At 41.1% G+C, this 22,334-nt stretch overlaps 1 protein-coding gene across 1 annotated transcript in view; it reads left to right on the top strand.

The window, feature by feature from the left end:
- Positions 1-22,334, top strand: part of LOC306875218 (dedicator of cytokinesis protein 3-like) — a gene marked incomplete at its 3' end in the record, with an annotated part of 249,864 nt that overhangs the window by 57,864 nt on the left and 169,666 nt on the right. Inside the window, exon 3 of the mRNA XM_079425684.1 lies at positions 14,290-14,330. Within this exon, the coding sequence (XP_079281810.1) occupies positions 14,290-14,330 (41 nt within the window). The remainder of the gene's footprint in view (positions 1-14,289; positions 14,331-22,334) is intronic.

Below are 22,334 nucleotides of genomic sequence, written 5' to 3'. Positions count from 1 at the left end.
AGTTTCAGTAGTCATGTCAAAGCAGTAACTAAATCAGCATACTATCATCTCAAAAACATTGCAAGAATTAGATGTTTTGTTTCCAGTCAAGACTTGGAGAAACTTGTTCATGCCTTTATCACCAGCAGGGTGGATTACTGTAATGGTCTCCTCACCGGCCTTCCGAAGAAGACCATTAGACAACTGCAGCTCATCCAGAACGCTGCTGCCAGGATTCTGACTAGAACCAGAAAATCTGAGCATATCACACCAGTCCTCATGTCCTTACACTGGCTTCCAGTTACATTTAGGATTGATTTTAAAGTACTTTTACTTGTTTATAAGTCACTCAATGGCCCAGGACCTAAATATATTGCTGATATGCTCACTGAATATAAAACGAACAGACCACTCAGATCATTAGGATCGAGTCAGTTAGAAATACCAAGGGTTCACACAAAACAAGGTGAGTCTGCTTTTAGCTATTATGCGGCCTGCAGTTGGAACCAGCTTCCAGAAGAGTTCAGATGTGCTAAAACATTAGCCACATTTAAATCAAGACTCAAAACTCATCTGTTTAACTGTGCATTTGAATGAGCACTGTGCTATTTGTCCGAACTGACTGCAATGAATTTTATGTATAATCATTTTCTTTAAATTCATTTTAAATCAATTTCTATATCATCTTAAATTTCCTTGTTTTTATTATTTTTATTTCCATGTTTTTATTGATTTTTAATGTCTATTTCACTTTCTTTTATGTAAAGCACTTTGAATTACCACTGTGTATGAAATGTGCTATATAAATAAACTTGCCTTGCCTTGCCTTGCCTAGCCTAGCCTAAGGGCCCCCAGTGGGCTGCCAGCGCAGGGCCCCAGAGAATTTGCTCATTGGCAAAATGTTGGCCCTTTAGATCTGGCCCTGCACGGGCAGCCCTCACTTAGCCTCCAGGAAGCCCTCACTAGGCCCACACAGTACCCGCACTATCAATCTACAACAATACATCTATTTCACTATAAATACTTTTTAGCTACTATAATGTAAGTCTTTGGGATAAACAGTTATTAGATATCTGAAATGGATGCAGGCACCACTTAACTAATGTCTGTATTGTCAAAAATGTACAGTAGTCAAAGGGATTTCAAAATCAATGGATTTATTAAATACAAAATAGAAAACATTCAATTCAGGTTAATACAGCTAATTTAACACTCTGAAATGGACTACATACAGTATTATCTATATAACTTAAAAATACCAAATTACTACTTTGACCTATTTGTTGATGTGCTAAAGTAGTTATAGGCAACTTCAGTCCTGGAGTGCCGATGTACAGTGGCCGAGAGAGCTCAATGCGCTGCAACTTCAGAAAACACATGCAAATAGACAAAGCACTAGTAAATCAAGAAAACATCTTCATCAGTTTGACAGCAGGGGCCTGTTTCATAAAACAAGTTTACCAAATAAGCCAGCCTAATTTCAGTTAGTCTGACTTATTTTGAACCAAATCAACTGACAATAAATCAGACTAACTGAAATAAACCTGGCCTATTTGGTAAACTTGTTTTTTGAAACAGCCCCCAGGGGCCTGTTTCAATAAGGAGGTTCAACCAACTCTGAGTTTAAACTTGAACTCAGAGTTGACTTACTCTGAGATGGGAAACTCTTGAGTTTTCGGTTACGAAACAGCTGAACTGAGTTAGTTTACTCAACTCTAAGTAGGTTGACTCTGAGTTAACCTGTTAACGTTCTTTGTTTTGACTGAACGCTCTTTGTTTGCATGTGTCATTGTTTTCTAATAGAATAAATGAAACGGGACAAAGTTAATCTTGACAAACTATATATCCTCCTGAGGGTCTAAACGCTGGGACCGACTGTGGGTCACAAACGCGTCCACTGCTGAAATCCCAGTTTAGTTAGAGAGGTAAGGGTCCACAGAACAACATCCAGCGAGCACTTTTAGTCCAGCGAAACAATAACGTTGTAATAAGGATGAATATTCCTTTGTTTACGTTTCATTTCTTCAGAGAGTTATTGTTCGCGTCCGTTATGGAATAAATTACGCTCAAAAACAGCGTCTTGGTGGTAAAAAAACAACACGGTGTTGTAGCATACGGTTTTACAAACATAATGAGACCGTCCACGGAAAAAAAAGTCTCAGAAAAGCGGAATATAGATTATTTGAATTTGGCGCTCCCTCCAGTCAGCTCTGACGCACGCTGTGACGCAGCTGTCATCTGAGCGGGGGGCGTAACTTAGCGATCCGCTTTATCCATAAAAAACTTTTTTTTTTTCTTCTACATTTTTTATATGTGTGTGTGTGTATTGTGTGGGGAATGTGGCCGTATCTGCATGATTATAATCTGTATGGACGGACATCAGCGTGTTTATTAGCGACTCTATGATGCTATCATTGTGATTCATTGATCAGCTATTATTGATTATATGGCCCATCTGTTTGATTATCATCTGAATGGAAGCACATCAGCGTGTGATTACTGACTGTATGACCATGTCTGCCAATATCACTTCATGTCTGGCAATCAGAATACTTCAGTATACATACTATATACAAAGCATTCTTTTTCTATTTTTTTTTTTTCTTTTTTATTACTCAAATAATTATTTTTGTATTTTTTTAGTGCTCAAATAAATCTGTCTATTATTTTATAATTGAAAAACTATAATGACTAAAATAGCTTCTATAATTCTGAAATCCATTTGGTGGTTATTTTTCCCCAAACAGGGGGGTGGGGGGACTATAAATAGTTTCAGAAGAAATATTGCAGGAATCTCATTTTTCATGGTATCTTCTTCAAATTTGAAATATAAACTCATGAGACACATGGCTTTCAACCCATTACTTTTCTGGATTGCTCCAGGACTTATTTCATGTATTTGTATATGAAATAAAAAAACATTCAGTGTGGAAAAACATTTTTCAAGGCACGTCAGTGTCTATAACTTTTTATCTTTTGGAGCATTATCAACTCTGGATGATAGATAGTAAAGCCGAGAGTGTCTTCTTTCCAAAGATACCTAATTTGTTTGTGTAAGCACACTTTGTCACAAACTGTTACCATTTTAATTTAGGTAGGTTATTTTCACCTGCGAGGCCCCAAATGGGGGTGAAGGTTAACAGGTTAAGCGCGTGCACCATGACTATGAAAAGTCATGATCAGCGGAGCGCCGAAATTACGATTCACCATGGCAACAGCTCCCGCCAAAAAGATGTCAGCGCGCGTACTTCCGTCAATGCGTATCTTTAATTCTTAATAACTGCCGATAACTTAACTTTTATAATATCAGGTGAAAACTTTAAATTATTGAACTAATATTCATTTTAATGGTATCCCATGGCCACAAAAAACCCCCGGAAAAAGACAAAAAAAGAAACAAAAACGTGGCAGCAGCTAAAAATGAAGTATAAAAACAATTAAATCCAGGTAAAGCTTTAAACATGAAAGGTTCATGGGTGTGGGCTGAATGACTTTACAAACATTTGACATTAAATATCATTCAATGTCTATTTCAATGCGCTGCAGCTTTTTCCACATAGTCTAACACTCTTTTCACATAATTAAATATTCTCTAATTCAAGTTACATTTCTTAATTACAGTAATAAAATTAACTACTGACTTGTCGACAGCAAGAAGGCAGAGGCTCCCAAAAAGGGGGGAGAACCTGCGCCTACACCACTGACAGATGAAGAGGAGATGGTCACGTATTGGAAGATTTCTAAAAATCCTAAAGTAAAAAGAATAATTTTTGCTTTTGTATTAGGAAATAAAGATGACCAAAAAAAATTTGAAGAATTTGTTTATTTAACAGCTGTGGTGGTGGTTACGGCTTGTACTACCCTTCCATCTGGCATCCTTCCATTCCATAAAGTAATCAGTTTAATTTTCAGAAGGGGCGATGGTGGAAATTTGGATTATTGGGTTACTTCCAGACGGCACAGAAAGATGTTATCAAGTGAACATCATTTATCAGATCAGCCTCATTTAAACCAATTTTTATACCACTGACTTACAGTCCTGTGAAACCCCTCTTTCACGGATTTGTGCCCAGGAAAAAATTCTCAAAATGGGTGTGAGAGGGATGCACACTTTCCTTAGAATCTGCATACAGCGGACTTATGTGCTCTGCATCTCCGATGTTTTAAAGTGCATTTTTCTTTTTTGCTAATTATCTTCCAATAGGGTAAGAAATTAAAAGTATTCTTGTTTCCGTTTGCATTAAGATTATTTTTCTTACCCTATGGCAGACAATTTTACTTGTTTTATGTAAAAGGCACTTAAAAGGAAAATCCCCCAGAAAAAAAGACTAAATATAGACAATTTTTCATATATAAGATGCATATTAAGATTTTTTTTTATATTTGTACTTGAAATAAGACAAAAATACTCAGTAAGAAAATCAGTTTTGCAGCGTGAATGAATGAATAAGGTATTTAAACTTCGCTAAAATTATAAAAAGGGGGAGGAGACCGAAAGAAACTCTGGGTTTACCGAAGAAAACCTGCTCCCGACCAAGTTAGGTTCACAGAGTAAGTTACTACGGTAACTGACTCGGAGTATAAGTTACCTCTCTTTCAGAAACGGGCTTGACTTACCCTGCTTTCTCGGGTTTGACAAACCTTCCATTTTGAAATGGAAAACCCAGAGTTCCCTTCCAGGAACGTCGAGCTGCGTCCAAAGACGCTATGGAAACGCTCTCAGCGTCATTCCGCTCTGAATATCGTATGTAATCAGTCCAAATAGAAAGGTGAAGCGTCACGGGCGGGGTGACGTCACGACCAGGAAGTATATAAGCACGTGAGGCGGCGCCCGCGTCAGCTTTCTGTCATTCAGCAAGCACTCTGTGTGTGTGTCAGTCCAATCTGTCTTGTGAGTCTTATTTACTGTTGTTTGTCCGAAAGAAAGAAAGTAGACATGCCAAAGTCTAAGACTAAGACATGGGGTGATCTCAGATCACGTTATAGGTTGTGTGTTAGTCCTTGCCTGCGCTACATTACGGGTGAGGACACACATGATCTGTGCGTGGTCTGCCTGGGTGCGGAGCATGTGGCAGCGGCTCTCGAGGGAGCCGTTTGCCCGCACTTTGAGCGGCTCTCGCTGCGCACACTCCGCACCCGGAGGGCTCTCTTCCGTGAGGGAGCCTTTGTGAGTTCCCCGCGCGGTGCTGGCCCCGCTTTTGCCGAGGCAGAGCGGCGGCTGCACTCGTGGGGCTCACAGGTTGATTTGGCGGACGAGAGTGAGATGGGAATTTCCCTATCTCCTCCCGTAACCGCCAGATCTGGTGCCCCGTCTCTTGAGGGAGCGGTTCCTTTCTCTCGAGACGAGGGCTCGGAGCTCCGTCTCTCGTCCTCTGAGGAGGCTGAGGCGTCGAGTGCCGACGAGGGTTCGCCGCCCACACCCCAGTACGAGGAGCTTTTAGAGGTGGTTACTAGGGCAGTGGCCAAGCTTGACATCAGTTGGCCCCCCGAAAAATCAACAAAGCCGCAGTCAAGTCTATTAGATGAGCGTTTTCTGCGCTCGCGGCAACCACCTCGCCGCAGGAGCCTTCCATTTTTCCCCGATCTCCACGCTGAGGTGTCGAGATCGTGGTCGAGACCGTTCTCGTCCCGCCCGTTCGTCCCCGCATCACACTATTATGGCAATGTGCGGGACCTGGACGCGTGCGGGTACAGGACGATGCCACGGGTTGAACGGACGCTTGCGAGCTATCTGTCCCCGCTCACGGCGTCGTCCTTGAAGGCTCCTACCCTGCCTACTAAGCCTCTACGCACGACTTCATCCTTAGTGGGCAGGGGGTATGCGGCAGCAGGCCAGGCCGGTGCGTGTCTGCACACCATGACGGTGTTACAGGCGTACCCGGCCGAACTGCTGAGAGAGTTAGATGAGGGCGGTGAGGTTAGGCCAGAAGATATTTCTGAGCTGAGGAAGACTGCTGATCTTGCCCTCCGCGCCACCAAGGAGTCGGCCCGTGCCATCGGCCGCTCCATGGCAGCTATGGTGGCAACGGAGAGGCACCTGTGGCTGAACCTGTCGGAAATTCAGGTGAAAGACAGGTTCTGCCTCATGGACGCCCCGCTTCAGCCTTCTGGTCTGTTCGGCGACGCAGTCAGCTTGGTCGTCGACAGATTTCAGGAGGCTCGCAAGCAGGCGGAGGCGTTTCAGCGGTTCCTCCCTCGCCGATCTCTAACTCGGGGGACTGCTGGGCGGGAGCAGTCCCCTCCACATACCAGCTCCTCATACCGGGCTGCGCAGAAGCAGAGCGTGGCCACTCGTGCTCCCCCGCGGCGGAGCCGAGTACGGCGGCGTTCTGCGCCGAGTACCTCTAAGCCGAAGGCCGACCTTCGGGATACCCTTACGGCTAGGAGGTCCTCGGCACACAAGTCCTGATGGGCATGCTCCAGGACTTCGGAGGGCGGCCCCTACTGGGGTGGAGCGGCTTACACCGCGGTACCCGGTGACCGTCTCCCCTCGGTGCCCTCCGGGGATCTGTCTGTCAACCCTGCAGTTCCAGGGCACAGTAGGTCCCAGCGAGTGCTGTTCTCAGAGTCCCCCGCCGGTTGTGACTGCGGGTCTGAGAAACTTGCCTCAAGTGCCAGAGACCGCGTCTTCCTCTCGAGAGCCGCAGCAAGACAGTGGTCTGGCCATATCTCTAACACCAGAGGTCAGTCTCGAGAGACTGATTCCCTTAGTAGATCATCTAGCGGCTTGGCAGCGGCTGCCAGATGTGTCTCTTTGGGTCCTGCGGACGGTAGAGTATGGTTATTCCATCCAGTTCGATGGGCCACCTCCGCCGTTCAACGGGGTTTGCGTGACTATGGTCCGCCCCGAGCAGGCTCTGGTTCTGGAACAAGAAGTCGAGAATTTAGTACGGAAGGAAGCCATCGAGTTGGTTCCTCCTCACGAGACTCGCGCCGGCTTCTACAGCTGATACTTCATTGTTCCAAAGAAGGATGGGGGGCTGAGGCCCATATTGGATCTGCGAGCTCTGAACCGCTCAGTCAGAAAGCTGAAGTTCAAGATGCTTACAGTCAGGCAGATTGTATCTCAGATCAGGTCCGAGGACTGGTTTGTCTCGATAGATCTCAAAGATGCCTATTTCCATATATCCATCCTTCCCTCTCACAGGAAGTTCCTGAGGTTCGCTTTCGGGGGCAAAGCGTATCAGTATCGGGTTCTTCCTTTCGGCCTAGCACTCTCACCCCGCACTTTCACCAAGTGTGTGGATGCGGCACTGGTCCCGTTGCGACTGCAGGGCATCCGCATACTCAATTACATCGACGATTGGTTGATTCTAGCTCAGACAGAGCAGTTGGCGGTTCGGCATCAAGATGTCGTTCTCGCCCACATGAGAGAGTTGGGGTTGAGACTCAACGCCAAGAAAAGTGTGCTTTCTCCAGTTCAGAGAACCACTTATCTAGGCGTGGTGTGGGATTCGACCACGATGCAGGCGTGTTTGACCCCTGCTCGGATCGAGTCGATTCTCACGGCAGTCAAGAGTGTGCGTCAAGGCCAGCCATTCACTGTCAAGCAGTTTCAGAGGTTGCTAGGGCTTATGGCAGCAGCGTCCAGCGTGATTCCTTCTGGCCTGCTGTACATGAGGCCCCTACAGTGGTGGCTCAAGAACAGAGGGGTCTCCTTGAGGGGAGACTCGCTCCGCGCTGTCAAAGTGTCACGCCGTGGGTTCCGTGCCTTAGACATGTGGAGGGATCCTCAGTTCTTGGTTCAGGGCCCGGTGCTGGGAGCTCCGTGTCGCTGTGTCTCGCTAGCGACGGACACATCCCTCACCGGTTGGGGTGCGGTCATGAGTGGCCACCCTGCCCGTGGTCTGTGGAGTCGACGCCACCAATCGTGGCATATCAACCTGCTAGAGATCCTAGCTGTATTCTGTGCACTCAAGCACTTCCTCTCGGACCTGAGAGACCGCCATGTGCTGATGCGCACCGACAGCACGGCAGTAGTCTCTTATATCAATCACCAAGGAGGTCTGAGGTCGCGCCCCTTGTACAAGCTGGCGCGCCAGATCCTGGTGTGGGCCCAGGGCAAGCTCCTATCCTTGAGAGCTATTCACGTCCCTGGGCGTCTCAATGTGGGAGCAGACGTTCTGTCGAGGCAGGGGCTGAGGCCCGGGGAATGGATGCTTCACCCAGAGGTGGTGAAGCAGATCTGGAAGGTCTTTGGCCAGGCACAGGTGGACCTCTTCGCCACTCGAGAGTCAGCGCAATGTCCCCTCTGGTTCTCTCTAGCTCCGCCAGCCCCGCTGGGTCTGGATGCTATGGTGCAGACGTGGCCGAGGCTGCGTCTGTACGCCTTCCCCCCGATCGCTCTGCTCCCGGGAGTTCTGGAGAGAGTGCGCCGGGACGCGGTCAGTCTACTGCTAGTAGCGCCGTTCTGGCCGGGCCGAGTATGGTTCTCGGACCTGATTGCTCTTCTCGACGGCACCCCGTGGCCGGTGCCTGTCAGAAGAGATCTCCTCTCACAGGCAGGGGGCACCATTGTGCACCCCCGCCCGGAGCTATGGAAGCTGTGGGTATGGCCTCTGAGGGGGCGCAACTCGTAGCTTCCGGTCTGTCAACTGAGGTTGTTGAGACCCTCCTTCAATCCAGAGCTCCCTCTACGAGGAAACTGTATGCCCTGAAGTGGAAACCTGGAGTTCCTGCAGGCTCGTTTCTCCGCAGGGTTAACCCACTCCACGGTTAAGGTCTACGTGGCTGCTATTTCGTCATACCACGCCCTTATCGATGGCCAGTCAGTGGGCAGACAACCCCTGGTTATACGTTTCCTCCGCGGTGCGCTGAGGCTGAGGCCTCCGGTGCGATCACGAGTCCCTACGTGGGACTTGGCTGTGGTATTAGAGGCTCTGAGTAGGGCGCCGTTCGAGCCTCTTGAGGAGATAACTGATAGACTCCTCACTATTAAGACTGTCTTCCTGTTGGCCATCACCTCTCTGAGGAGGGTGGGTGACCTTCAGGCCCTCTCTTCGGCCCCTTCTCATATTGACTTTGCACCCGGCATGGCGAAGGCATTTCTCTACCCCCGTCCGGGGTATCTTCCTAAAGTCCCGACAGTCGTACCACAGCCGGTCGTACTGCAGGCCTTCTGTCCTCCTCCATTCAGGGAGCCTGACCAGGAGAAGCACCACTGTGTGTGCCCAGTGCGAGCACTGGGCGCATACATCCACAGAGCTGCCCTGTGGAGAAAGTCGGACCAGTTGCTAGTGTGCTATGGTCCGCCTAAGAGGGGTCTTCCTGCTACGAAGCCCACTCTTAGTAGGTGGATCGTGGATGCTGTTAATCTCGCTTACGAGGCCTCTGGGCTTGCCCATCCGTTGGGAGTCAGAGCGCACTCAACTAGAGGTATGGCGGCCTCTAAGGCCCTTTGGGCAGGTGTCCCAATACGGGACATCTGCGACGCTGCTGGATGGTCCACGCCCCTGACCTTTGCGAGGTTTTACAACCTTGATGTCCGAGCCACTCCAGGCTCCTCTGTCCTTTTGTCCTGACACAGACAGGGACTTGTCAGTATGGAGGCGTTGGTATAGCGTTCCCATAGCGTCTTCGGACGCAGCTCGACGTTCCTGGAAGGGAACGACCTAGGTTACGTATGTAACCCAGGTTCCCTGAAGGGAACGAGAGCTGCGTCTCGCAGCCATACTTCCGGCATCCCTGCCAGCGCTTGCTTCATGACATGGAGCTGACGCGGGCGCCGCCTCACGTGCTTATATACTTCCTGGTCGTGACGTCACCCCGCCCGTGACGCTTCGCCCTTCTATTTGGACTGATTACATACGATATTCAGAGCGGAATGACGCTGAGAGCGTTCCCATAGCGTCTTCGGACGCAGCTCTCGTTCCCTTCAGGGAACCTGGGTTACATACGTAACCTAGGTCGTTTCCCTCATTTCAGGGTTAACATACTCAGAGTTTTCACTTAACCTCCTTTCTGAAACGGGCCCCTGGTGGTGCAAATGCTCACAACACAAACAAATAAAGAAACACACTGCAAATGCTCACAACACAACCAAATACATTTAATTTTATTTATTTGTTTGTTTGGTTGTGTTGTGAGCATTTGCAGCATGTGTGTTGTCAAATTGAAGAAAGCTGTTTTCTTAATTTGCAGGCGTTTTTTTTTTCTATTTGCAGCACGTTTCTTTGTTTGGTTGTGTTGTGAGCATTTGCAGCATGTGTGTTGTAAAATTGAGGAAGTTGTTTTCATTATTTGCAGGTGTTTTATCTATTTGCAGCGCGTTGAGCTGTCTCGGCCACTGTACCGATGTCCTGCAGACTTTAGCTCCAACCTTGAAAAACCCCTCACCTGCCTGTAGCCCTAGTGATTCTGCAGACCTTAATTAGGTGTGTTTGATTAAGGTTGGAGCTAAACTCTGCAGGACAGCGATACTCCAGGACTGACGTTGCCTATCCCTGTGCTTAAGCTAAAATATTCATTAGCAAAGCTCCTTTCGTCCACCCGCTCTGTCTCTTGAATCCGCAACCACACCTTTATCTCACTCTCAACTTCAGAATCAGGAGGACTTGGCTGAAAGGAAATTAATGGCCAGTCATTGTTAGGATTATCCTAGTTGCATTACAGGGCTGCCTACACAAAACCTGCATTGGCCCAAAGGTACAAAAGTTGTTCTGGGCCCGAATGGGCTGGCCCACACTGGGTCATCATTGGATTAATGTGGGCAAGTCCCATAGTGTGGGCTACTCACAGAGAGCCCGCGGTGGGCCCAAAGCTGTGGGCCTCACCTGGGCAAGCCTGCACTGGGCCTGTTTAGGTTTAATGTGCCCGCAAAAACCCAACATGGGCCCCGCAGGAGCATGTTTGCAGGGTGTCTGCATAGCAACATGCTAACATCACACAAGATACCTTAGCAACTGCATAGCAACACACTGGCAACTACCCAGGGGTGCATTTCCCGAACAACGACGTAACTCGCTGATTAACCACCATAGTACGCTGCATCGTTTTGGAAACAAACTAGCTAGTCACGACTGTTTCCCGAACACAGTCGCATCTCCGTCGTTTGAACCACGTTAGTTCAACAACATAGGGCCATTGTTAATGACGTCACACGCGTGTTGTGGAGGAATAAATTATTCTATTTAACTGATTAGAGGTCTCTAAAATGCTACTGTATTGAACATGGCATCTACTGACTAATTTACTATTTTTGTTCCCTGTCATTGTGTTTTGTTTGATTCATCGCGGGTTCCCTCTTACGTCATACTCCAGGGTTCCCTTTGGCATTTATGCACATGCGCACTCTTCAAAAACAGCGCTTACAATGGACGCGCAAAAATACATAATTGAAATGCATTTTATATTTAGATAGAATGGAAGATACAGATAGTGCTGCATGTTAACTTCCTTGTTGTGCCTAAGAGCATATTTATTTAAGCCAATATATCTTACTAACAAGAAACTATGCTTCTAACCACAGGTCGAGAGTTGCAGTTCAAACCACGTAAGTTTGTGACGCTGATTGCGAGCGTTTGTTTGAACTATGGTTTCAGGAAACACCGAATCATTGAACTATGCTGGTAATGACGGAACTTGCGACCATAGTTGGCTAACGATGCTTTTGGGAAACGCACCCCAGAACACCTATTGGCATAGCAACATGCTGATATTGAAATTTTTTTTTTTTTTTGGGGGGTGTGTTTTTTATTGAGATGGTTTATTTTTGTGTGTTATGTATTGTTTGAAGGTGTTGATGCAGTGGTTGTTATTGGAGCCCAAGACAAATTTCTCTGTGCAGACAATAAAGTATACCTATACCTATAAACATAGCAACACTCAAGACACCTTAGCAACTGCATAGCAACACCCTGGCAACTACCCAGAACACCTATTGGCATAGCAACATGCTGATATCACTCAAGACACCTTAGCAACTTCATAGCAACACCCTGGCGACCATCCAGGGATGCGTTTCCCAAAAGCATCGTTAGCTAACTATGGTGGTAAGTCCCATTGAACTCTATTGGTACCGACATAACTTGCGACTATAGTTGCTTTTGGGAAAGAGCTGCAGCTTTGTGGTATCGTTTTTTTGTGGCATTTTTCTTCAGAAAGGGATTGGGCTGCTGCTGATTTTTATTGTTTATTTTCTTTGCTAATAGCTAATGATTTAGCTTTAGGGGAGGCTCCAGTTATTTACGCTCTAATTAAGTGAGAAATACTTAAGCAGAGAAAAGCCAAGAAATAATTTGGTAGATGATGTGGCCAAGGCTAATTTTTTTTTCCAGATAAATACATTGGAGAAGTACATATATAGATGTATTTTCAGTATTTGGTGAAACTATAAGTCTTTTTCATGTAAATTATTTGGTATACACTTTATTCATATTTTATCACATAATGTTATATCACAGTTTATTTCTGCGGTATTTATTGTATCACCTTCAGCATTTTTAATGTTTTAACCCCAGCCTTCATCAGCAGCGATTGTATAAAAATGGTTTTGTTTCCATGTTGTTTTAATTGATTAACTGAATAATTTACTTTTATGTTGATATCAAATCTTCAGACATCATGATTTTACTACTTTTTGCTATAAGATGATTTACACAGTGAAGAAGTGCAAAAATGAAATGTTTTCAAACAGGTTTCCTGAAGACAGCCCTCATTTGTTATTGGTCAGATAGTCCCACCCTAAATTCATGCCATTGGTTGATCTCTTGTTGCTATGTTGATTAAACACACAGAGCAATGTTTTGAATTCGCCCCAGTGTTTATACTGTTCTGGGAAATCAACCAATGGATGCAAATATTTTTACCACATCAAAAATGCTTGCTCTTCATCTTTATCATTAAAAAGTTCGTTTGAAAAGTTTATAAAAAGCCTTGCTGAGCAAGCAGTGTAGAAAAAAAGAAGTGTTTTTACTCCAGGCGACTATTTAGTTGTGATTTAATGTGTCATTATGTAGCCCTTTATGCGGCTAGCGTTGCTAACAGCTGGCTTTTGTACTGTAATAATAAGGTGACATACTGTGCAGAGACTTGAGATTTGAATGTTTTGAGCTCGTATATTATGGACTGAAGGCTTATTATGATATTGGTGGGTTCTGCAGCAGTGTGGTGAATCTGCTGGGAGGCAGAATATTTCTGAGATGTTCTGGACATGAGCCAGTGAAATTGATAGCCCAGACCTTAGTGTAGTATAAGTTCCAGTCTTTATGTTCCACCTCATCTAAAAGATATGGCCTTCTGCGTGGCATAGTTGCTGTGAAAATGTGATTCAGTGCATTAGGGATGCAATGAAGTGCTTTGTCAGTGTCAAAATGCCAAGTGTATATGTGCATGCAGCATACAGTTCATGTTGACAAAAAGAACTAACATTTGGATATATATTTCATGGGTGAATATTACAAATGTATAAAGCTACATGGGCCAGGACACCCACTTGAGTAAGATGCCCCCCAAATACATTTTAAATTTACTTTTTGATCATAGGGAGTACTACATCTCAACAAATTTATTGAGTGCCTGTCATGTTTCATCTGAACAGTTATTTTTTGTCTGAGATTGTTTGTTTATTTTTGGTCATTGCATACTGGTGCTATGGAAGCCAATTTCTGCCACTAGATAAAAAAATAAAAAATAAACAAATAAAAGGTTATTGCAACTTTTTACCTTTGTATAATTCTTACGTGTTTTTTTTCTTTTCTTGCAGTTGCGAGTTTACATCTACCAATTCTGGCTTTTTTTCTCAATATTTTGAGATATAAACGGCGCGTAATAAAGTCAGAATTGTGAGATACAATCTCATAATTCTGAGAAATGAATTCAGAATTGCGAGATATAAACTGGCAATTCTGACTTTTTTCTCGGAATTCTGAGATATACAGTAAACTCGCAATTGCGAGGAATAAAGTCAGAATTGCAAGATATAAACTCGAAATTGCAAGTTATAAAGTCCACTTCTGATGGGCAAAAAATTTATTGTTATTAAATTACGAGTTTATATCTCACAAGTCGAACTCAATGATTCGCACTTGCGAGTTTATATCATGCAATTCTGAGAAAAAAGACAGAATTGCCAGATGTAAACTCGCAATTGCGAAAAAAAAGTCAGAATTGTGAAATAAAAAGTCGCAATTAGCTTTATAATTTCTTTATTCAGTGATGCAAATGGGCTTCCATATAGTGCATACTTGTTACGTTACATCACGTTTTTTAATTTTTTTTAATGTCAGTCTGATTTGTGGGTGTTTCATTTATTTTTATTATTATTAGATTTTCAATGTTTCTCAATTAACATTTGTATTTTGTCTGTTATAGGATGGTACCGAGGATTTTCCACCAAGAAACCCACAATCAAGGTAAAATGATGAATTTTTCATGCTCAATAGTATGGGTTTTACGATCCATCTGGTGTGCAGTTTGTTTCCCTGTTGATCTACAACAAAGATCTACTGTTGAACTGTGGTTTTCCACTGGTAGGTCGTGACCCGTGCCGGTTTTGATTCAGCCATGGGAAGCAGGGAAAAATAGTGCTAAATGCAAATGATAAAATGCAACCATGTATTTTCTGCAGCTGTGTCTTTGACAAAAAAAAATATATATAATAAAAAAAAATTATTACTTTGTAATAAATTGACATCTCTATATAATTTCACGGAATGAGGCACATTGACTGCTAGACAAAAATTGAAACCCTTACCTTGCAATAGTTCTCTTGTTTACAGAAAGTGCTTTTTTTTTGTTTTGTTTTTTTTCTGTGCTACAAAATGAAATCAATACACAAATTTTACAATAACTGGCCTTTGACTTGTTGGAAATATGTAGCAGTGATCTTTCTAAATTATAGCAGCTAGGGACTCTCTCTACAGTGCTCACTCAAAGGCCGCGTGGGCTATTGTTTCTACTGTTGTTAGGTAATGCTGCCTTTCTAAAATACTCCAAAATACGCCTAATGTAAAATTGGTTGTGAATACCATTTCATGAAAAAATAGCAGAACGAATAGACAATAAAGCATCTTAATGACAACAAAGGATACAAACCTTTATCTTTGAATAAGGTTTTATTCTAATATTGTCTAATTCCAGTTGCCAGATTTTGATTTGAACCGAATATCACTTAATGTTATCTCTAATATATAATTCGATATGGATGAATAGGAAGATTTTGTCAACTCGAATGTTTAATTTTTGCTTAAAAAGTTCATAAAGCCATTCTCATGTAAATTCTCACATTATACAGCACCAACAATGTTCTTTTCAGAACAAACTTCTGTGTAATTTGTTAGTAGTGAGACTATTTGTTTATAGAAAAAAGTTCAAGTTTATTTTCTGTAAAATATTCATTAAACCAGTTGAATGTCTGTGTAAATTGTTCGTAAAATCCATAGTACACAAATTATTGCATCATTCAAGAAACAAATTGTCTGTAAAATCACTCTTGCTTAAATTGATGCACCACACAGTGCCAAATTTACCTTTGTAAATTTCTGTGCAAATTGTTCGCAAAAGCTTTCTTGCGTTAATCACTGCACAAAATTTATTTATTTTTTTACAAAACTAATTGTCATTCAGCAACATGCGTATTTTTCCATAAAATCATTGTTGCTTAAATTGTAGCATAATTCAGAAACATGCAAATTTTTCATTAAAAAATGATAAGTAAATCGATAAAACATTTGTTTACAGACCAAACATCTGTGTAAATTATTAGTATAGCTGGGTTTCCATCACCCTGTTTTAATGCACATTTTGAAGTATCGCATGAGAAACGAGTGATGGAAACGCCAAATTTTGAATAAAAATCCCTTAATTCGCAAAAACGTTTTTACGCTTGCTTGAGGTGGTTTTTGACTCGTGCAAAAAGGGTTAATGTGAATAATGGGAGATGGAAACGCATTTTGCGAATAAATTCCTCCAAGCACATCAAAAAAGTCATGTGACTTTGCACTATGAGATGGGATAACTTGACTAGCAGCGGACTGATCTCGTTCACAGCATCTGAAATGTTGTTATGGTCATTCTGAAATGCCTGAGCAAAGTCTGTCATCAAAGTATTTCTGTATAATTGTCTTAAACGACTGCGTTCCCAAATAGCAACATTCACCTCTGAAAGCAATGACAGCATTTATTGTGTTTCGACTGCTCGCTCTGAGGCGCAAGTCATTTTTCATAGATAAAAATTATTATATTCAGTAGCTTAGCCTAGTTTTCTATAGGCTATTTAGTGCCAGTTTACCAGGCAGTGACGATTTTGTTCTCTTTGACTCATTGGATGGAAACGGTGCTTGTTTGCAAATGTTTTATGCGATGTTCCAATTTTACGCATAAGTTAAATTCACAACTTTTGATGGAAACCCGGCTTATGACACATTTGTTTATAGAAAACATTTCTGTGCAAATCTTCCATAAAATCAGTTGTGTAAAATTGATGCATCATGGAGCGCAGAGTAATTCATTTTTTAAATTGCTGTGTAAATTATTCGTGAAACATAGTATAAAAATTGGATGTAAAAAATCATTCTTGCATAAATTTACACATCATGCAGTGCTGACAAAGTCTTCTACAGAACAAATTTCTGTGCAAATTTTTCACAAAACCTTTTCTTATGTAAATTGATACGTGGCGCAAACGTATTTGTTTATAAAACTAATTTCATTGAGTGATTTTTCATGAAACCATTTTTGCACACATTTTAGCATCACTGATACATTTGTCAAATGTTCACAGAACACACAATTACTTTTTTACTTTATCTGACAATAAATGTAAAATAATTTTGCCTGTAGATGTGAATCTTATTCATTCCATGAATACGAAAGTTCTACAGCAGAATCATTTTTATTCAGTGTGCTCTTGGCTCCACTGTGCTGGTTTTAGTGTTATCTGAGGACATGTTTTGAAATATACTTAGACACTTCACTTAACAGTGATGTCGATTTAAAACTGGCAGTGAGTAGCTAATATCCACATCATAGACACAATTGTGTTTGTTATTCAGCTTTTCCTGACCTCACAAGCCAGGTTGAGGCAAGGACAGGGCGTGCCGCAAATATTCCTCCCAAAAGACAGATTTTCTCAGGATGAGAGGAGGAGAATGGAGCTTTAAAGAGACTTAGATCTTGTCAGCCGCAGCTGTTTTCTTCAGGGGCACAAACACACAAGCAGGTATTACTGCCGGCACCATGTTGAGCTTATTCAGTGCTGAAAATGGTCTATACTGCGGCAGAATTTCTTACACTTCACTAGAATGTACTGGGAATCACCACATAAGACATTAGAACTGTATTGAGAAAAGGTTCAGTTGTTGTAATACATTTGTTTACAGTGTAAAGTGAGTATCAGTTTCAAGTTTTATTATTGGATCGCGCTATTCAAATATATGTCACATTCAGTCATACGTTGACAGATCCATATCCAGTAGCTGACATTTCCCAACAATTTTCTTTTATGTGAGTAAAGTTCACCTTACAAAGGACAGCTGAAAAGGTTTATGCATACGGTGACGTTTACAGAACTTTTGGCTAAACTACTATGGTTTGGCCCATCCAAACCATCAAAGATAAAGAGGTTTGGGCAAAATGTTGTAGAAATTATATGTATGAATGAACAGGAGCACCGTGAACGCTCTGAATTTGTGTTTTCAATATAACAGTCACCTGGCAGATAATATATATATATATATATATATATATATATATATATATATATATATACATACAATATGAGTTTTTTGTAATTTAGTAATTTTTTTTTTTTTTTTTTTACAATTTAAATTTTCAGTTTGCAGTCCTACGCATATCATGTATGTTACTGAATTATATAAATATGCTGAACTCACTATGAACTTTTAAATGCAGACATTGTTGAATATAACTGATTTTGGCCATCCATTAGGCGCAGGTGTGCCACGCCACATGCCAGTTGACACTTTATTTGAGGTGAGAATCCATAGGGCTACTTTGTGTTCACTGTATGTGTGCATGCCATGTGGCAAAACCTCAAAGTGCCTGCCGGAGGTGCCCGTAATGCCCACTGTATGCAGAGTCCTAAGCAATGTGCTCCACAGCCAATCCTTGCTAATCGTCTGTAGAGGTGACACTGGGCTGGCACCTGTTCCTAAATTCATGTGCCAAGCCTGCGCTGTGAGAACCACAGGGTTGTACTCACAGTGTGAATGAGGTAGGAAACTCGTGCCATTACCTGGAGCTGCGAGGAAAGCTCGCCAAACGGCAAACTTTCCTGTTCACAGTTTGGCGTTAAAAAAAAACACCAAAAATTCCTGTTCACAGTTTTTCCCCTTTTAAAAAAATATATATTTTTACAGTCGCATGAAGCGTCAAACTCAAATTCCCCATGATGGGACTCATTGGAAACACAAAGTAGAATGAGTTTCTGTATAAATTGTTCGTAAAAAGTCAAGTCAAGTCAATATTATTTGTATAGCGTTTTTAACAATGCAAATTGCGTCAAAGCAGCTTTACATCAGCTTGATATAAAGCTGGGTGGCTTTATATCAGCGTTACAGTATTTAGACGAGGACATAGTTTGTTGAAATAGTGTCATTCTCCTCTGGCCAGACAAAATCAGCAGTTTAAATCTAGGCTGCAGCAGAGTCAGATTGTGCAAAGGACTCATCTGGTTCCTGTTGTCTTGTCCCGATGGCCGTCTTGGAGACAGGGTCTTCACTGGGGATCAGTCTCTGGGGCTGTAAGCCAGGTTAAAGAGATGTGTCTTTAATCTAGATTTAAACTGACAGAGTGTGTCTGCTTCCAGAACAGTGTTAGGTAGATTGTTCCAGAGTTTGGGTGCTAAATAGGAAAAGGATCTCCCACCTGCAGTTGATTTTGATATTCTAGGTATCATCAAATGGCCAGAGTTTTGAGATCGCAGCGGATGTGAAGGACTATAATGCGATAAGAGCTCACTCAAATACTGAGGTGCCAAACCATTCAGGGCCTTATAGGTAATTAGCAAGATCTTAAAATGTATACGATGTGTAATAGGGAGCCAGTGCAGTGTTGACAGAACCGGGCTAATGTGGTCATACTTCCTGGTTCTAGTAAGAACTCTAGCTGCTGCATTTTGAACCAGCTGGAGTTTGTTTATTAAATGTGCAGAGCTACCACCCAATAAAGCATTACAATAATCTAGCCTCCAGGTCATGAACGCATTAATTAATATTTCTGCATTTGACATAGAGAGCACAGGTCGTAATTTAGATATATTTTTAAGATGGAAAAATGCAGTTTTACAAATGCTAGAAATGTGTTTTTCGAAGGAAAGATTGCTATCAAAAAGTACGCCTAGGTTCCTAACTGATGATGAAGAATTTACAGAGCAGCCATCAAGTATTAGACAGTGATCTAGGTTATTACATACAAATATTACACGCATGTTTTTGGTCCAATAATTAACACCTCTGTTTTTTCAGAATTTAGCAGTAAGAAATTGCTAGTCATCCAGTTTTTGATATCAACTATACATTCCGTTAATTTTGCAAATTGGTAAGTTTCATCAGGTCTCGAAGCAATATAGAGCTGGGTATCATCAGCATAACAGTGAAAGCTAACATCATGTTTCCTAATGATATCTCCCAAGGGTAACATGTAAAGCATGAAAAGTAAGGGGCCATCTGTTTACCATCAATCGTAAAACCATCAACTGTTTTACACCATTAGTTTACAGAACAAATTTCTGTTTTAATTGTTACCGAGCAAATTTTAGTGTAAATTTTACAGTTTGGTAAAATATTCTTAGGTAAACGGTCTCGTTGTCTAGCGCAAATATACATTTGGTTTACATTTTTCATAAAACCATTCATACGTAAATTATTGCATCATGCAGTGTTAAACATTTTTTACAAAACAAATTTAGGTGTAAATTGTAAAGCTTGTAAAACTGGTTTTATTTCTATTTCTTTTGTAAAACTTTAATGCAAACCCAAGGATGGGTCAAAATAATGGTCTGTGATGATAAACAGCATATCGCAGATGCTGTCAAGTAAACTTAAGTTGCATTTAACCCAGCATATTCCTATTAAGTCCATTATAAATGTGTTCATTATACTTTGTAATCTCATTATAGTTGCATGCTATACACAGTTTTTACAGAGGTATTTGAGCTCTGCTACTGTCCTGTGAGTGTTTACGTGGTGAGTGATTGTTTGTTTGGCTTTGCTCTGCCCTCATTATTTTAAATCTCTTTCCCTCTCTCCCTCGATCAAATATTTTCATCAGAAATTGTCCACCCACTCTGGTCTGCCTACACACTGACACCCTCAACATCAGGAATGTGTCTCGAACCGCTTTCTGCTGATGGAAACGAGAGTAGAGAGAAAGAGAGTGAGAATTTAACTCGAGAAGAGGTCAAATCATTTAATCACAGGCAGATTTGTTTGCCATTATTTATGGGTTTGTTCATCAGAGAGAAATAAAAAGTAAATACTAGATAATCCAGAAGTCAGATTGAATCGACTGTTTCATTTATAAGGCTTATGCTTCCTTACCATAATTGTAATAAACTGAAACTGATAGAAAAATATATACATAAAATTGGCCTTACAAAAATGAGAATGATATTTTTTGCTCATTTATTTTTTGTTTTATTTGTGTATTTTGTGTTATTGTGTTTTTAGAAAATGTCAAAAAAAGAGAAAAAATTATATTTAAAGCCCTCATAACATTTCATAATTTTTGCAAGCCAGTTTTATGCAAAGTGCTCAAGGTATACATTTGATCAGTTCATGCATTTCCTGGGAGTTGAACCCATGACCTTGGTGTTGCTATCTAATTGTCATGGCATCTAACGTTAATTCAGTTTGAATGCTGCCTGACCGCACATCATATGGTGAAAAAAAGAAGACCTATTTAACTGTCTTAAAGACAAGAAAACAAACAGCCTGCAAGATTAGCACAGACAACACACAAAGAGCCAAACAATATGGGTGCCTTTGATTGACGTGGATGAAGATTTCTGAATGCCTGTGTAGTTGGTTCTTGACTAAAAGTACTGACAAATAGACCAAACACACTTGCGATATAATGACAGCTTTTCCAGAGCATTTTGTCCAAGAGATAATCTTTTTTTTTTTATTTTGCAAAATTACAGTTTTCTTTCACATGCTGCAATTATGTCAGATTTTCTCTATTGTGTAAACTCTAATGGAGTGCGGGAAGAGTTTATTTATACACTTTTGGAGTGATTTAATTACTTGGAAACAGTTTAAAATTGAGTATGAACTCAGGAGAAATAATGTCAGTCCAAATGGAATTGAAGGCAAGCCATATATGCCTACAAACATCTCCTATATTTGTTTATATTCTACTGTTCAAAAGATTTGAAGAAAGGTCTCATGATCAACAAAGCTGCATTTATTTCATGAAAAATATAGCAAAATAGTATCACTATTTTAAAGAACTGGTTTTTATTTTAATATATTTTAAAATGTAATTTATTCCTGAGATGCAAAGTTGAATTTTCAGCATCATTACTCAAGTCTTCAGTGTCACATGATCCTTCAGAAATTATTCTAATATGCTGATTTGCCTCTCAAAAATTTTTGATGCGTACTTGCTCAATAAACGCAATAATTTATTTCAAAATTAATAAATAAAATAAATAATAATAATCCTACTAATCCAAAACTTTTAAATGGTAGTATTGGATAATATTTAGCTATAAAATTATATACTGTATCATTTTTATACTCATGCTTTTAGTTTATATTAGTTCTGTCAAACGATTCATCACGATTAATCGCATCCAAAATAAAATATTGTGTTTACATAATATATGAGTGTGTACTGTGTATATTTATTATGTATATATAAATACAAACACATGCATGTATATATTTAACAAAAACAAATTGTGTTTATATATTAAATATATTTATATAGAAGATAAAATATATAATAATAAATATATAAATGTATATACATTATAAATATTTTCAAAATATATACTGAATGTGTGTTCATTTATATATACATATACTAAGTAAATAAAAACGTTTATTTTGGATGTGATTAATCACGATTAAGCATTTGGCAGCACTAGTTTATATTATACTATTGTTATTGATTCAAATGCATAATTTCTGATGATATATGGCACAAGTGGATAATTTTCTCTAATTTAAGTACACAGTCGTACACCATATTTCTCTCATTTTCAAATACTTTACTTTGAACGAAACTTTATAATGTTGTTGATTCATAATTTAGAACTGTTTATAGAAGAAAAACTACGCCACTACACCACTGACAAGGCAGGTTTTTAAAATTTCCATGCTGTAATCTGGGACGCTCTTTTCCACAGAGCGAGAGTTTCTATTCCAGAATCCAGGCCACAGTGGGCTGTG

This window comes from Barbus barbus, assembly GCF_936440315.1.
Source record: "Barbus barbus genome assembly, chromosome: 9".
Classification (NCBI taxonomy): Eukaryota; Metazoa; Chordata; class Actinopteri; order Cypriniformes; family Cyprinidae; genus Barbus; species Barbus barbus.
This window is presented reverse-complemented; position numbering and strand designations above follow the sequence as displayed.